The sequence below is a fragment of the Tiliqua scincoides genome, chromosome 6 (assembly GCF_035046505.1).
Source record: "Tiliqua scincoides isolate rTilSci1 chromosome 6, rTilSci1.hap2, whole genome shotgun sequence".
NCBI lineage: Eukaryota > Metazoa > Chordata > Lepidosauria > Squamata > Scincidae > Tiliqua > Tiliqua scincoides.
Window position 1 is genome coordinate 13,146,537 of NC_089826.1, and position 16,696 is coordinate 13,163,232.

At 45.5% G+C, this 16,696-nt stretch overlaps 1 protein-coding gene across 1 annotated transcript in view; it reads left to right on the forward strand.

Moving 5' to 3' along the window:
* Positions 1-16,696, forward strand: part of LOC136655342 (probable E3 ubiquitin-protein ligase HERC6) — a 32,152-nt gene that overhangs the window by 13,642 nt on the left and 1,814 nt on the right. The window contains exons 12-22 of the mRNA XM_066631712.1: positions 539-728; positions 964-1,115; positions 1,217-1,330; positions 3,552-3,662; positions 6,599-6,757; positions 8,878-9,024; positions 9,945-10,111; positions 11,673-11,739; positions 13,817-13,887; positions 15,317-15,500; positions 15,617-15,716. Coding sequence (XP_066487809.1) covers positions 539-728; positions 964-1,115; positions 1,217-1,330; positions 3,552-3,662; positions 6,599-6,757; positions 8,878-9,024; positions 9,945-10,111; positions 11,673-11,739; positions 13,817-13,887; positions 15,317-15,500; positions 15,617-15,716 — 1,462 coding nt within the window. The remainder of the gene's footprint in view (positions 1-538; positions 729-963; positions 1,116-1,216; positions 1,331-3,551; positions 3,663-6,598; positions 6,758-8,877; positions 9,025-9,944; positions 10,112-11,672; positions 11,740-13,816; positions 13,888-15,316; positions 15,501-15,616; positions 15,717-16,696) is intronic.

The following is a 16,696-nucleotide window of genomic DNA, read 5'->3' on the forward strand; positions in this document are numbered from 1 at the left end:
AACTTTGATGTTGACTGTAGTGAGTACCCTGCATAGTTAATGAGCAGTTTATTTGTGCTGATAAAAGGGTTTGTTTTGGGAGATGCCAAACTTCTAGTCCCTATTACTACTCGGGTAAGCTTAAGTGGGTGTGGGTGGTTCTTGGCAAAATTTTTGAAGGCTCAGGAGGGCAGGAAGGGTAGAAAGAAATGTCCATTGGCAGTGGAGTCTAGAAGATGATCCAGGTCGGCTTGTTTCAGCAACAGAAGGCTTAGATTCGCAGCAACTTGGAGGAAAGACAGATCTGTCGCAACACAAACTTCTTGGTTTAGGATCTGTTTCATTTGATACCTGGAGTGGGCAGGGAAGAGATGTTAGATGTATGGGTACAATTGAGGGAGGAGAAGAGAAATGTCCTCACAAAATGACAGAGGGACATCTTTGGGTACATAAACTAATTTATTGATGTATATTACTGTCTGCCAGCCCATGAGTCCATTTCTGCCAGGCTGTGTGTGTATGTGCATGTGACTAAACTATTTTCCAAATTTGGCTGCAGATTTCCTTCTCTCTACTAAACCACCTGATTCCTGCCCTTCCACTGGATTCTCCTCACCAGGAGGCACTTTCTAGCTTCTTGCTGCTGCCTGAATGCTCTGTGGCTCTTGAAGCTCAGAACCTGAAGTCGTTGGCCATCCCCTTTGCCAAGGCGGTTAGCAACATGAAAAAGCGCTCTTTAGACATTCTAGGTGAGCTCAGGTCATCTGGTTATCTTCTCTTGCTATCCAAATCTCCAAGCTATGTGTTAGAAATTAAGAATGTGCTGTAGGCTTTTCTGTTCCTCCTTCCTGGGGGTAGGTGGGGGGTGCGACAACTCCTGTCTGAAGCCTTGGAGACCTGTTACCACTCTGTGTTACTAATACTAATCTGCATAGACTAATGTCTTATTCAGAGTAAGGCAGCTTTCTGTGATCTCTCTTTCAGACAAGTACTGGTCACTGTTGCCAGCCTCTCTTTTGGACAGAATCGTTCAGATGCTAAAGAAGGCTGTAATATTGCAGCTGCCCTATTACTATATATACCCCCAGTGCCAGGAAGTGATCCCTGTTCTGGAGCTGCTGAAACGTTTATACAAGGTAAGTTTGTCTGATCCCTCCTAAACCTGAGCAGCGAAGACATGCTGATCCTGGGTCCAAGATCCAGAAGGAACTTGACTCAACTATTGTTGCCCTTCCAGGTCAACAAGAAGACTAACTACAAAGTACCGTTTAGTAACTTCTACATAGAAGAAGTCCCCAAGAGGATCGACATTGAAGATTTAAGAAGATGGTACCTTTGGAGTGAAAATGTTGTAAGCATTCCATGTTGCCTCCAGTCCATGATAGGGGAGCTCTCCAGTCTCTCTTTGATAAGGGTTAAGTGTGCAAATGGCTTCTTTAGGTCTTAAGAGCCCTTTTAAGCTCAGTGGTTGAGCACATGCTTTCTGTAAGATCTTCAGTTTGATTTTCCTGCAGCTCCAGTTTAAAACACCTTTGATAGCTGCATTGGGAAGGACTTCTTTGTGAGGTCTTAGAGCAGTGGTTCAATCTTTTTCATCTCATAACACACTGACATGGCACCAAAATTACCAAGGCACACCATCAGATTTTTTTGGCAATTGACAACACACATTGCTGTTTTGGTGGGGGCTCACATCCCCCATTGGCCCTACTAATAAATGATCCTCCCCCAAATTTCCACGGCACACCTATGGACCATTCAGGGCACCAGTGCTGTGTCACACTGGTTGAAAATCATTGTCTTAAAGTTACTCCCAGGAGCAGACAGTACTGGACTTGATGGGCCAATGTTTGGGTTTCCCTTTTGACCTAGGCTGGTTCCTCGCCTCCTTCTTGTAATATCATCTGTGGTGATTTCTAAGCAGTGTTGAAAAGAAATCAGCCTCTCCTTCATGAAGATGACCTTATCACTTTAGATGAGAAGCATCTACAGCCTGCTCTGACATACATGACATGGGAATCGCTGCCACCAGAAACATGAATTTGGGGCTGTGTTCTGTCTGGGCGAAAAGGCTTAGTCTCTTTCAGTTGATTGCCTTCCTTGCTGGATTACCTGGGAGAGGGGGGAAAAACATGGAAGAACTTGGCTCTCCCCTCTTTTACTCCCCCATACATACACAAACAAGCCAATGAGTAGCCCTGGCTTGGGAAGGCTGAAGGAGGCAAGGGGAGATAGCACAGAGGGTCAGGCAGGCTGCTGAATGAAAACAAGGGAATGATTAGGGGAATTAAAACTAAAGAGTTACTTTCTGTGCTTGAGATTGGAAGCAAAGTTCAAAAATAAACCACCTTTTAGCTAAAACATCTGTGGCTGATTAAGTCACAGTGTCCCCCTGTGGCAGAGGTAAGAGCACCTTGGGGATTAATGAAGGAAAGCCATGCTAGAAGGGGAAAAGGAAAGTTCAGAGGGTGCTTCCTCTTGTGGTGGTTCAGGGGAGGGGATTACAGCATTTGACCTGTGAAACCGTTTTATGCTGAACCAGACCACTGGCCCATCTAGGTCCATATTGTCTACGCCGAATGGTTTTGCAGAAATCTTTCCCAGCTCTGTCTGGAGATCTTGGAAACCCAGGCTAGCTGAGACATCCTGCCGAAGACCATGAGTACCTTTCCTCTTTTCCTCAAGAGAGAATCTGGAGGACATTGCTGAATCTGCAGCAGACCACCATCATGCTTGCTGATGCTGGCCTCACCTTTTGCGTTGATCTTCTGTTCGGCTTGACGGACAAATGGAGACCATCTTCCCCTCCCCTTCTTTTTTCTAGTCTTCCATTCCTAATGGTTACATTTCCTGTGGGAGAATGGAAGAGCAAAACTCAACCTGATGATACAGGTGTCCCCAGTATCCACAGGCGAAAAGTTCCAGCTGCCACCACAGATACCGAAAACCTCATATAGCACGAACGCTACTAGAAGCATTCCATAAATCCCTCATGCAAATGGCTTGTCTGTCTCTGAATGCAGCCCTCTTGTTGCTGTCCCTTGTGTCTCACTCTCTCTGTGCTCTCTGCAGACCTTAACAGGAAGTGGGTTGGAGGGCTAAAACAATGCTTAGCATTCAGCCCTCAAACTTAACATTCTTGTTAATGTTTGCAGATAGCACTGAGATAGCCAGACAGGAGGGGATGCATTCAGAGACAGGCAGTTCATTTGCACAATGGAGGGGAGAATTTGTGATAAGGGGGGATGCCTGTATATCCTGCAGAGCCAATCCCACTTCCCTGTTCTCTGCTTTAAAGCAGAATGGAGGCTGGGAGGAGATTCTTGACTTCTCTAGCATGATGGTTGAAGACGAAGGCTAAAAGTGAGTCCTGTCTGTTGGAAAACGTATACGTTCTCAAGAATATACTTCTTGTCCCCAAATATGAGGAAAATTCATGGTAAACCTGGTTTCCTTGCCGTGGAAAATGTTTTTAATGCATTGGGGCAAAAAGATGAAAAGTAAGCATGTCTATGTGAATGAATGCATTTTTTGAACAAGAGATCTCTTCTACACCATTCTTTCCTTTCAAGACACCTGTCCCAAAGGACCAGCATCCTGTCTCATTTGTCCGTTATCCGTTTGTCTTTGATCCAATATCCAAGATGGTAATATTCTTTTGGGATTCATATATAAAACAAATGGTAAGACATGAGATCTAAATATTGTTTTTTCTTGCTGTCTTCTCTAATTTGAACTTAGAGCAGTGGTTCCCAAACCGTGGGTTGCAACCCACAGGTGTGTCACAGCCTGATTTTTGGTGCATCACCAAAGGGTGATGGAAAGATCAGATAACGAATTGCCTTAAGCACCGAGCCTATTCAAAACCAAATACTGTAGCTGCTAATTACTCTGCAAAGAGCTCAGCTCCTGCAGATCACAAGCATGGATAAATACAGAGAGAGAAATGTTTAAGGGTATTTATTTTTTTCCTGTATTGTTACTAATAAATTAAATAAATAAAATATTATTTCTTTCTAGATCTCTCTTTAAGAGTCTGATAAACCTAGGTGGGTCCTGATAGAATATCATTTTATTTTTTTAAAGTGGATCCTGGTACTAAAAAGTTTGGGAACCACTGACCTAGGGTGATGGACAGGTTGGGCATCCCTTATCCAGAATTACAAAGTCCAAAGTATTCCAAAAGCCATAACATTTTTGAGTGCCAACATGACACCACGAATGGAAAATTCCACGCGATCTCATGTGATGAGTTGCACAAATTTATTAAAAATGTTGTACAGAATTACCTTCAGGCTATGTGTACAAGGTGTATATGAAAATGAATTTTGTGTTTATCTTGGAGATGGGGCCGAAGTCTAATCTCATTAGGTATTTCAAAATATGGAAGAAATCTTCAAAGTATGGGGGGAAAAAATCCAAAATGCTTCTGGTCCCAAGCATTTTGGATAAGGGCTGCCCAACTTGTATTTGCCATGGTTTATGAGTGGTTTTTTTCTTCTACCCCTTATGGAATAATTTAAATGAGCCTCTCCATGTACAGATTATGCAAGGTGTAGGATCATATTTGCCCACTAGGGTTGACTACTCCTCCCGCATGCCTTCAAGGTACAGGATCCAGTTCTTATGATTGGGATGCCTGCAGAAGGCCTTGGTGGCAGACAAGCGTATTGTGAAATCAGGCAAGAGTAGAGCTACTGTGTCATATTATGAGGTGGGGATTGGTAGGCAGAGATGTGCCTTTGTCCACTGTACATAAGAGGTAGCCCTGTTGGCTGAACCAAGAGTCAGTGGTGGCAAGGAGGAGACTGGCTGACTTGGCTGCTTTTCTCCCAGCCACCCCTCCCCCCCCATGCTGCTGTGGAATGGCAAGCGGTCGAAGTGGTGGGGAAACATGGAAAAATGAACTGAGTAAAACTAGCTGGTAGCAGTAGGATTAGCTTGGCATTAGAGGGGACGGGCGTTGCAGCAGGATGGTTAGCTTGGGTTGCTGGTCATCTACCCCATCCAGCTTCCCTTGGGTGAACTTGTTCAGCCTGTCTGTAGTTATGGCAGATGCGGAAGCTTGCCAAGGTGGCAGCAGGGAGGGTTGTCCATTTCTTTGCTTGCCCAGGCAAGCTGTCTCTTGGTGTTGTGTCCCATTTATAAGACGGGTAAGTTGGTGTCTTTCAAGATGGATTTATTTGAAAGCAGGGCTTCGCACAGGGATATTCAGCACATGCCTCTAAGCACCACGGAGGGCCAGATTATGTGAAGCCATCACGAAGAGGATGATGGGTATGAATGCTACTATTGCTGTTCTAAAATATCCACTCAATTAGGGCCCTTCACACTTTTAACTTACCCTCCCTTCCCTGCCGCAGTCCTGGTCTGGGTCAGGCCCCCTGATAGAAGCATTTTTCCTTGGCAAAAGCAACTGCAGGGGGCTGATCGAAATGGATACTGCCATAGGGTTGAGGGAGGGAGGGATCACCTGCTTTTAGAAAAGAAAAGCCTGTTAGTACTAATGTCAGGCTTAAGATAATGTGCAATTTGGCCCTGATTAAATTGCAGTTGATCCAAGATGTACTTGAGATTCAGTGGAAGAGATCTTCTGCAGGAGATGGTCTTTAATGCTAAACTGATCGTTTTGGGAAAACTAGTTCCATTGAACAGGGAGAGCTGAACTAGATGCATGGGTGGCAAGTCCATGTGCTGAAACCCTGCACTACCCCAGTTCCCTAAAGGGGGGAGTCAGAGGTGGCAGATCTCGCCTCCCCACTCCTGTTGTCCCTTGCTGTCTTGTGTTCTTTCCATCTCCATTAAAGGCTGTGATGGCCCAGCATAGTCTTATGAAGGCTTCAGAGATGTGAGAAGTGGCAAAACGCTTGAAAGCATAATGAACATTGCTGGGGAGGGGGATTGTGCCAATGGAAGCTTACTCATGACAGTGATTCCCAAACTGTGGGTTGGGACCCCGTAGTACGTCCGGACCTGGTTTTTGGTGGGTTGTGAATCTGACATGCTGATAGCTGATAAGTAAAATGTATTGTGCCCTATGGAAACTGAAATGGAGCAGCACATGCTTGTTTACTCATGAATAGGCAAATATGCCTTGGTTCACTTCTAGGGACACACAGTGCCACCAGAATGGTACTGATCCAATGGACGCAGACCCCAAACACTTGAGAAAGAAGTCCCCCTTCCCCCAAGCTGACAAGGAAAATGTATTGAGCTGTAAGGAAAGCAAAACTGAGCTACATGTGCATGTTTACTCACAAGTAGGCAGCTATGCCTCAGCTCTTATTGGAGGCAGGGGAAGGGAGAGCTGCCAGAATGGTCCTGATCTGATGAATGTGGAGCACAGCAAAGGCTCCAGAAGGTGGTGTTCTCTCCCCCCCCCCCCAATAGTAAAAAGAATTAAAAACAGAAGCTTGACTTGCTGGAAAAGTGAAAACTTTGTTTTGTAGAGGTAGGTGGGTCCCAATAGCGTCAATTTAAAAAGTGGGTCCTGGCATGAAAACGTTTGGGAACCACTGCTGTGACATTAGCCCAATGATATGAAGCCAGTCTTTCTTTTTCTGTTGCAGATGTAGTCTCACCTTTTAGTCACTATTTTCCTTGTGTCCCCAATGCATAGCGCAAAGCCAAACAAACAGTTCAAGACAACTGTCTGAGGATTGGAGAAGCCCCCAAGTTGCCTGCTTTCCTTTTGCGGGTGCAGCGCCATAACCTTGTGGAAAGCACTCTGCACCGTCTGAATTGGGTGGACGATGCCTCCCTGAAAAAGGAGCTGAGGGTATGTTGGCCTTCTACGGCATGTGGCGTTGAATGTGAAAGTCTGGGGGGTTGGTTGACAAAACAACTTGGGAATGGCTGGAATCGCAGTCGGGAGTTGCACAGGGTGTGGATTTTGGGCAACTGGGGAAAGTGAACTGGACTCTATCACAGTGCTGGAAGGTGGGGCTGGCCTGCCTGTTAGAATGACTGCAGCTGCTTCTTGGAGCAGTGAACTGGAGATGGATGCCCTTCACCCGGTGTCTGCATATCCCCCCCTTTCGGGACTGCCACCCACTGAGCACTTCATTCTGCTCTCCAGTCCTCTCTTGCTCACTGATCTGGGCCACAGCAGCCTGTCTCTTCCTCTAGTTCTGCCTCTGCAAGCATCTGCAGTGGTGGAACTACAAGAAGCAGGAGCACAGTGGCGCTACTTTGATCGCTTGTGTAAGCAAGTGACCAAAACTAGAACTAGATCACATGAGTGCGAGCTGCAAGAGTGGAGGTTCTGGTGGGACACCAGGAAGAAATTCTGGACGGTAAGGGTGGTTCAACAGTGGGACAGATTGCCAAGGGAGGTGGTGGGTTCTCCTTCACTGGAGACCTTCAAGCAGAGGCTTGACAGACACCTGCTGGAGTTACTCTAGTTGGGTTTCCTGCTACAGGCAGGGGGTTGGATTAGAGGACCTTGTGAGTACCTTCCAATTCAATGAAAATGAGATTGTTTGGATCCACATGATTTTCTTTCTCGCCTGCCCAGCAAGAAAGCCAGGTGGGCAGGCAGGAGAATGAGGCAGAGACCCCGCCAATCATTCTTTTACTTACAGATCCGTTGCCATGTCTTCCCACTTGTTCCACCTAGCCCAGTTGAAGCATGCTGAGTGGACCATGCCCAGAGCACTCCACCCATTGTGTGTGTGTGTTTCAGACAGAGTGGTCGTACAGGAGGGAGGAAGCAGTGATGGGGCTTAGCTAAGAGAAGGGGAGCCTCTTCCACTCCTCCCCTCTCTTTGCCCACCCAGCTGTTTCCCGAAGCAACTGGGCAGGTGAGAAGGAGGAGGCTGCAACAGCAGTGATGGGACCTGGCTTCCGTTTGTGTAAGGGGGGGGGGGTTCAAACTAGCACCAGATTCCCCCCGAATTCAGGGAGCAAATCCATTTGGATCACTCTTTTTGGAAGATGTCAGCAACCTCCAAAAGAGGAGGTTGTGTCTTTATTGCAGGGTTGGGTCAGGAGTCTGTGGGGAGGGTCCCTAGCTCAGCGGTAGAGAACTTGCTTTGTATTTGGAAGGTCCCAAATTCAATCCCAGGCATCTCTCTCAACCCTTTCTCTGAACTCTGGAAGTCGGCGTAGAGAATACTGGGTAGGTGGACCAGCGAAGTGACTTTGTCGAAGGTACTTTCATGAAGGTGGGAGACACGAAATTTTACTGTATGCATGAAGCTGCCTTCGGGCCACTGATACATCTAGTTTGGTATTAACTGTGCTAACTGGTAGTGGCTCTTCAGGGGGAGCAATTGCCCTTCATCCCATTACAGCATCACTCCCTCATTTCTGATGTCTGTCCTGATTCTTTTTAGATTTAGATTTGGGACAGGAAACCATCTTCCCCCCCCCCAAGGGCAGTCAGTGTTTCTATAACATCTGTGAGCTGCACAGTCCGTGCTTAAAGAGGCACTTTTGTGGGACTTGTGCAATCCTGTGCATGTCTATGAAGAATTAAGCCCCATGAAGTTGAATAGGACTTGCTCCCAGGAAAATGTGTAGAGGACTGCAGTCTTAGTCATGACTGACTACTAAGCATGGAATGCACCCCAGTGTAAAAATAAAACAAGATGATGTATGAATAAGATCTCGGAGTATCACAGATTACCATACATGCAGCAGCTTAAATAAAAGTATCTTGACGTACTAACTTAACCCAAAGATTTGTCCAAAAAGTTTAACTGCTGAAACTCTAAAGAGACAGGGCCTTTGGGGCTTCTGTAAGGTGTTAGTTGTCACTGGGAGATAAAAAGTCCTTTGTGCCCCCATGCCTAATCTGTCCTCAAGTGTTGATTGCTTGCCAGGACCTCCTTAGGTGAGGCAGGAGAATCTACAGCACTGTTTCCAGCTACACTGTTGACTTGGTTTTGTTTGCAGGTTGAATTTGAAGGAGAGATGGCTGGATATGAAGCTGGTGGGGTCTTGCTGGAATTCTTTTTGTATGTGTTTGAGGAGATGACGCATCCAGATTTTGGAATGTTTATGTACTGTGAGCCGGATTCCCCAATGTGGTTTCCTCCTGTGGTAAGTTTGTAATTAAAACCAAGAAATTTGCATGCCAGTATGCAATACACTTCATGTGGTTTTTTAAATCCTGATTGGATCCTTGCAACTACCCCGTAAAGGAAGTAAATAGTGAGTCCTCTTTATCCGCAGGTTTGAACCATGGATTTGACCTATCTCTGGTCAGTGCTGGTAGGTCCTCTGAGTCGCAGGGAGGCCACATGCTTGCCCCCCCAGTGACTCATAATACCCGCTAAAGCCTTCTGGTAGGCACTTCTGGATTTCACAAAAACCAAAAAAAGGTTGTGACTTCCTCACGCTTCAGAATACAGGTTAGACCACTGATTTCATTATCCACAGTTTTCTGCAACTGCGGAGGATCTGGGAATGGAACCCCCGTGGATGCCGAGGACTGTCCTGTGTACCCCCATACTGTTGCTGAGACTGAGAGAAGGTGGCTTGCCTGAGGCTACCCAGTGAGTTCATAGGAGAGGCAAGATTCAACTCCAGGAAGTTCTGAGTCACAGCTCAGTCTCTTAACCACTGTGCTACCCCAGCTCTGTGGCCTGGTTTAGAGGCAAGCATGGAGTTTGGGTGCAAGGCAGGGGTGCATGGTGACAACCATCCCATTCTGGGCCACCTAGACAGCTACATTCAGGCATGAAGTTTCTGTATCAGTCCAGAACATTTAACCTTTTTCCAGCTTGTTCTGTGGTTAACATTTGTACTGTTTGGGCCTTATGCACCTTGGTCCAGGTGTGTGTCTACCTTATGCAAATGTTGGCTCATACATAGATAATGATGGACTTGAGGGCAGCCCAAACATGTCCAGTTGTAGTCCCCTCCCACCCTTGTGCTTCTACACATGCAGGCACACAGTGGAACCACCACTGATCAATGAATGAACAAATTCTTTTTTTTGTTTCTCTTGACGTTTTCAGCCTTCAGTAGAGAAGAACAAGTATTTCCTGTTCGGGATTCTCTTTGGGCTGTCCCTGTTCAACAGAGTCACTGTCTATGTGCCTTTCCCACTTGCTATCTTTAAAAAATTGATTGGTCAGAAGCCTTCCCTTGATGATCTGAAAGAGCTGAACCCTAAAGTGGGAACGTAAGTGACTTAAACTCTCTTCATTGGCACTCCTATGTTGTCAAACTGAGATTTTTCTTGGTGGAACCAGGCTGAATATCCTGACTCGATTCTATCAGCATGTTGCACTTTCTCTTCTTTAAACTTGCGATTGCATCTTAAAGGCTGTCTGGGGTTCAGCCCAGGAGTGCTTGTTGATCCCCTTATAAAACACTTGGAATCCATACTACTGAACCAAATGGTCTTTCAAATATTGCAGAATTTCACAAATTTCAAGCCTATATCTGAATTCACTCTGGACTAAGCAAGTTCCTATTGTCTCTTCTTTCCCCATGCTCTAGTTGCAAAAAAATCTCCCTTGCCTCAAATGACACCATTTCCACCCGAAGGATATATGGCAGTGGTTTCCAAACTTACTTGAATCACAACACCCCCACAGCGGCTTCTTCCTGACTTCGCCAGGCACCGCTATCTTGGATCTAACAAAATTTGGCAAGATCCAAGACGCAAGATTTGGGTGCCACCAACTTGGATTTCATAAGATCCAAGGTGATGGTGCCCAGGGGAACAGGTAGGAGGAGCCACTGGGGGCACCCTGCGGCACCCCTGTGAATATGCCATGATGCCCTAAGGCAGGGGTGCTCAAACATTTTGGCAGGAGGGCCGCATCATCTCTGTGACGCTGTGTTGGGGGCCAGAAAAAAAAATTATTTTGCATGTCAAATTTGAAAAAATTCACATAATTTATATAAACGAACATATTAGACAGAACTTGTATGAATTCATTCACATTCACACTCAGGAAACTGGAGGGGATATTCAGCCAGTTCTTAAGGACTCTCACAGACACCTGCCAGCTTGCCCTCCCTCCATCCCTCACTCGGGTGACATGTTCTGGTGATTGGTGCCCCTCTCTCCCTCCTTTCCTTGCTCAGCTTGTGCTGCAGCCTGGCTGCCCATCAACCCCCCACCCCACCCCGCTGCCTGCCTGCTACCCTCAGCCAGCCAGTCAGGGAAAGACGAGCCCAGCATGCACACAGAACCTTTTGTAGTGGGAAGTCTTTCATGACCTGCAAGTCTTGCATTACCTTCCCACTATAAAAGGCCCTGCGTGCATGCTGGGGTCATCTTTCCTTCACTCCCACTGAGCTTCACAGGTGCGAATCTGAGTGGCAGCAAGGAAAAGCCAGACCCAGAGCTCGTGCATCGGGCCAGCGTGGGCTGCGGTGAGGGCCGGAGAGGGGGGGACCCCCAGGGGGCTGAATGGGGACCCCCAAGTGGCCCACGGGCCAGGGTTTGGGCACCCCTGCCCTAAGGCTTCACAACGCAAATTTTAGGAACTCTTGATATATGGGTGTCTGGCAGGAAGTAAGATAGAAATCTTGTAAGTAAATAAATATGGTGCCTCAGACTGTGTTGCCAGCAGCGCCTCTGAGTACAACAGTAGGGATTGGGAATGTGTCTTCCATGTGGTTGGCGAAGGTATTGTGGCCCATCCCGTGTTTTAGAATAACAGTGTCATGGATGTATTCTTGTGAATACCTTGCAAAATGTTCCTTTTCTCATCCGTTTTCTCTTTAAGGAGCTTGCAGCAGCTTCTTGATTATGAGCAGGATGACATCGAAGAAGCATTTGAGCTGTGTCACTGTGTGAGTATCTTCAAAAGCTTTGCCTGCCCACTACACTTGCACTGGGTACCCTCAGTTGTTTAATGCCTTGGATTGCTTGTCTGTAATGTTACAGCAGCCACTAAAGCGCACTTTGTCCTATTGCCTTGGGCTTCTCTCTCTTCCCCTTACTCTGCAATATGTACTGTGGCGCTGCTCTGATCTCTTGCAGGGGGTTTATAATCTGGTTTCAGTGCAGATTTTGAGGGCACTTTGTGAAAGTGAATAAAATGAGTGTTACCAGATGCACATTGGTGGATGATTATTTCATGTGCAGGGATCCTGTGTAGTGGCCATTGGCACAATTTGGTGATTCAGCAGGGAGGGCAGAGGAAATCAGAGTGAAAAGTATGACCACACAAATTTTATCATGGGGATAATTGACAATAATAGAAAAGGAGCATAAAAATATAGCAATGCAACACTGTCTAGCTCAATGTTTCTCAAACTGTGGCTCTGGACGCACCTTTGGGTCAGGACCTGATGGCTGGTGGTCATGAAATGACAAGCTGATGGCTGATAAGGAATGTTATTGAGCCTTATGGAAAGTGAAACTGAGCCACACATGCATGCTTACTTGTGAGTAGGCAAACATGCCTTGGCTCCTATTGAAGGTCAGGAAAAGGGGAATGCAACGCTGTCAGAATGTTCCTATTCATTCAATATGGAGCTCAACAAATGTTCCAGAAGGTAGCCCCCCCATTATAATAAAAAAGTCAAAAACAGAGGCTTGAGCAGCTGGTTTTCAAGTCTTGTAAAGCTAGGTGGGTCCCAATAGAGTCACTTTAAAAAGTGGGTCCCATTGCTGAAAAGCTAATGCAACATGTCCTAGTTCAGCAATTTTCAATCTTTTTTTATCTCATGGCACACTGAGAAAACACTAAAATTGTCAAGGCTCACCATCGGTTTTTTGACAACTGACAATGCACAGCATACTGACAGCAAGGGCTTGCACCCCCCAGTGGCCTTACTAACTAATGATCCTCCCCCAACTCTCACAGCACACCTGCAGACCATCCACGGCACACCAGTGTGCCACAGCACAGTGATTGAAAATGGCAAGGCCGTGAAAGCAATAGAAATTGATAAGGAAGAAAGTCCTTGGAAGGGAAGTCCTCTGGATGATAGTGTGGGCATAAAGGAGGAGTAGATGGGATATAGGGAGATGATATGGGATTCCCTTGGAGAGCTGGGGTTTAGGGAAGAGAATTGGAGAGAGATTTCTAGGGTTCATGCTGTGGCTGGGGGTGGTTGGGTTTCCTCTGTGAACTAAGGACTACAGGCAAGGGATGAGCTTCTCCATGGGCTGTGAAGTCATTTCACCCACTTGCAATGGGGAAGCTAGTCTCTTCTGCTGAATATTCTAACTGGTAAAACACACACGCAGCGAGAACACTTGTACACAACTCACGCAAAGGAGAAAAATCACAGGCATTAGGAGGGTGTTACATTTGATTGCACATGAGACAGGCAGTTAAAGATAGTGAGGTGTTTGTGGATCAGTGGCAAGACTGTGCCAAAGATCAAGGTTTACCTGTTTGGATTGAGTGCAGTGGCACAGTGGTTCTCAGGTTGCAGTTGGGAGTGGGCCATCTGAGGTCCTATAGAGCTGCTGCTATTGCAGTTTAGTAATAATTAAGTGGACCATTGATCTGATGGCAGAAAAACAGCTTGTTAGCATTTCACAGTGGAAATCAAGGTGCTTGGATTACTTAGCAACACTCAAAAGGGCGTGGCTGGGATGGCACTCTTAGAGGATATGTCAAAATCCATATAATATTATTACTAAGAATATTTATTTAGAGCTGTTCAACAAAAAGTACTTCACATAGCGGACTAAATGGTTCCCTGTCCCCAAAGAGCTTACAATCTAAAAAGATGCAGAGAAGTGCCGGCAGCAATCTCTGTAAAAGACACCATGGGGGGGAGGTGAAGATTGTCCAGCGTAATAGGTAGCTTTTTATATGGCAGAAATCACAGCGGGGTGCTCAGTACCAACAAAGTGTTGTAAATGTATCGCTGACATGGTTCTCAATACTTTTTTAACAAACATTTTTAGATATCCTGGGACAACAGGGACGTAGACTTAATTCCAAATGGCATGTCAGTAGCCGTGAACCATACAAACAAGTAAGTAACGTAGATTCATTTTGTGTTAGATTTATAAGCTGTCCTGATTATGAAGGCTCCAAGTGAATAACAGCAGTTGTCCATTAATAATTAGGGGGGTACCTTTTGACTAGCATCATATGGCATAGAGAAAGAAAAGAGGGAAAAAATGAGGAAAAGGCAGTATCTATAGATTAAAGAACAAAAGTTTACCCCTTTTCATTTGCTAATCTGCTGTCATCTCAATCAAGATCGTAGTTTGTTCTTGTTCCTTTCTACCAATATAAATGTTAAAGGCTTTTACACTACAGGTTGAGCTTTGTTCAGTCGTTGTCGTGTCTGACACTTTGTGATCCCATGGACCACAGCACACCAGGCCATCCTGTCTACCACTAACTTCCGGAGTTTATCCAAATTCATGTTCATTGCCTCCGTGACACTATCTAACCATCTCATCCTCTTCTCCTTTTGCCTCCAGTTTTTCCCAGCACAGGTTGAGCCTACTTATCCGCAGATTTTCTGTCTGCAGATCTGGCTCAACCTGAACTCTCCAGTTGCCTCCGGAGAGCTCTCTGAAGCCCATGCGCATCCACCCACAGCTTCTGTGGACTTCAGGATGCCTCTAGAGGCAAAAAAAAGTGGCTTCCAGTTTTCAAAGGAAAACCGGAAGTGTTGCTTTTATACCTTTTAATGGCATTATGAGGGTTGTGGCTTCCTGAGCCGTGTTCTGGTTGGCTCCAGAAGGTTTAAGGGGCCAAGAACTGTGGATTTGCTTATCTGCGATTTTCTGTATCTGTGGAGGGCCGGAGAACAGTTCCCCTCCAGATACTTATAGCAATAAGTAAATGAAAGCAAACCTTGTGTGACGAGTCAATGTACTATGTAGTGGGTAGACTAGGTTGCTTGGACAGGGGAGTCTTGAAAACAAATCTTGGCTTGATTGTAAAGCTCTCTAGATCAGATGTGTCAAATTTATTTCATACAGAGGGCCAGGTTAGCATTCATGGTGCCTGGTGAGGGCCGGGCCAGAAGTGACATCATTAAGCAGAAAGTGATAGATGGCCAGAAATAAGCAGTTTGTTCTCACATAGAAACATTAGCTGACAGAAATGTGCAAATCTTGTTCATATTTTCAAGTTATGAGGGAGCCCAATTATCAAGCTGGGAGAGTCCAATTATAATGTTGTGCAGATAAATTGCCTCCAGGGGCCACCTTTGGTCCGCAGGCCTTACATCTGACACCCCTGCTCTAGATGGTAGTAAAGTTCTACACAACAGTGCAACATTTTCCCTATGAGATCATGATAAATTTGGGGGAAGTGCCAGTCTTGTTTCAGAAAAACTTGGTTTCTTGGAAACTAGGCCATTCTTGTGTATGTGCGCTCTATCTGTCCGTGTCTCTTTTTCAACCCAAACTGTCCACTAATGACTTCCACTTATTTCTTCAAAGGATTGATTATGTCAACCAGTATGTGGATTACGTCTTCAACAAATCAGTGGATGGAATATTCGAGGAGTTCAAAAGAGGATTCTACAAAGTTCTTGAAAAGCAGATAATTAACTTCTTTGAGCCTCAAGAACTGATGACAGTGGCAATTGGAAATGAAAATTATGACTGGGATGTATTTGAAAAGGTTGGTGGAAGGAGGGGCTAGAACTGCTTTCCTACTCCTTATTACACGATCTTCCAAGTGTCATTTGCACATCTTTCTTGTTCAAGTATGGACTCTGCTGGTTTTTTGTTCTGTAGAACACTATATACTGGACATACAGTGCTGAACACCCAACCATAAGGAAGTTCTGGGAGGTCTTCCATGAGTTATCTTTGCCTGAGAAAAAAGGCTTTCTGTGTAAGTATGAAATTCATTAACCACTGCCCTCTTTTTATTACTATTGGAAAATTAATGAAGGCATGTTTGATATTTTGTACGGCAACCTCCAAAAATCTCTCCTAAAATCTAATACATAACATAGCACCTTCATAATTTGACATCTTGATCAAATTTGTCGTATTATTATTATTATTATTATTAACAGTATTTATATACCGCTTTTCAACTAAAAGTTCACAAAGCGGTTTACAGAGAAAAATCAAATAACTAAATGGCTCCCTGTCCCAAAAGGGCTCACAATCTAAAAAGATGCAAAGGAATACCAGCAGACAGCCACCAGAACAGACACTGCTGGAGTGAGGTGGGCCAGTTACTCTCCCCCTGCTAAAAAAAGGAGCACCTACTTGAAAAAGTGCCTCTTACCCAATTAGCAGGGGTACTGAAGGAAACTATTTCTGGGATAGCCATTGTACATCAATAGGAGAATAAATTCCTGGCTCCGAAGACAATGCAATTTAAGTGGGGCCGTATGCATGCTTACTTGGGAGTACATGCCACTGTGTTCAGTGGAGGCTTCCTCTTGGATAAGTATGCGTTGGATGCACCTAAGGCTGTAATCCTATACACCAGTGTTTCTCAAACCTTTTAGTGCCAGGACCCACTTTTTAGAATCACAATCTGTCAGGACCCACCAGAAGTGATGTGATTAACCTGGAAGTGATGTCACGGCCAGAAGCGATATCATCAAGCAGGAAAATTTTTAACACCCCCATATGACACCTTGCATGCGCTTTGTTGCTTGCAGCAGGCCACCATCTTTGAAGAGGCATTACCTTCTGTGTTTGAGAGGAGGAAAGCAATGTCTCTTCCAAGATGGTGCCTACCACCCACAGTTCTGTAGGTATTTCTTAGATCTTATTAACCATCCAGTTCAGAGGTGTAACTAGGGTGCAGCCTGAGGGTCAACTGCCAAGGGTGGCGCAAAACTACCCCTTAGG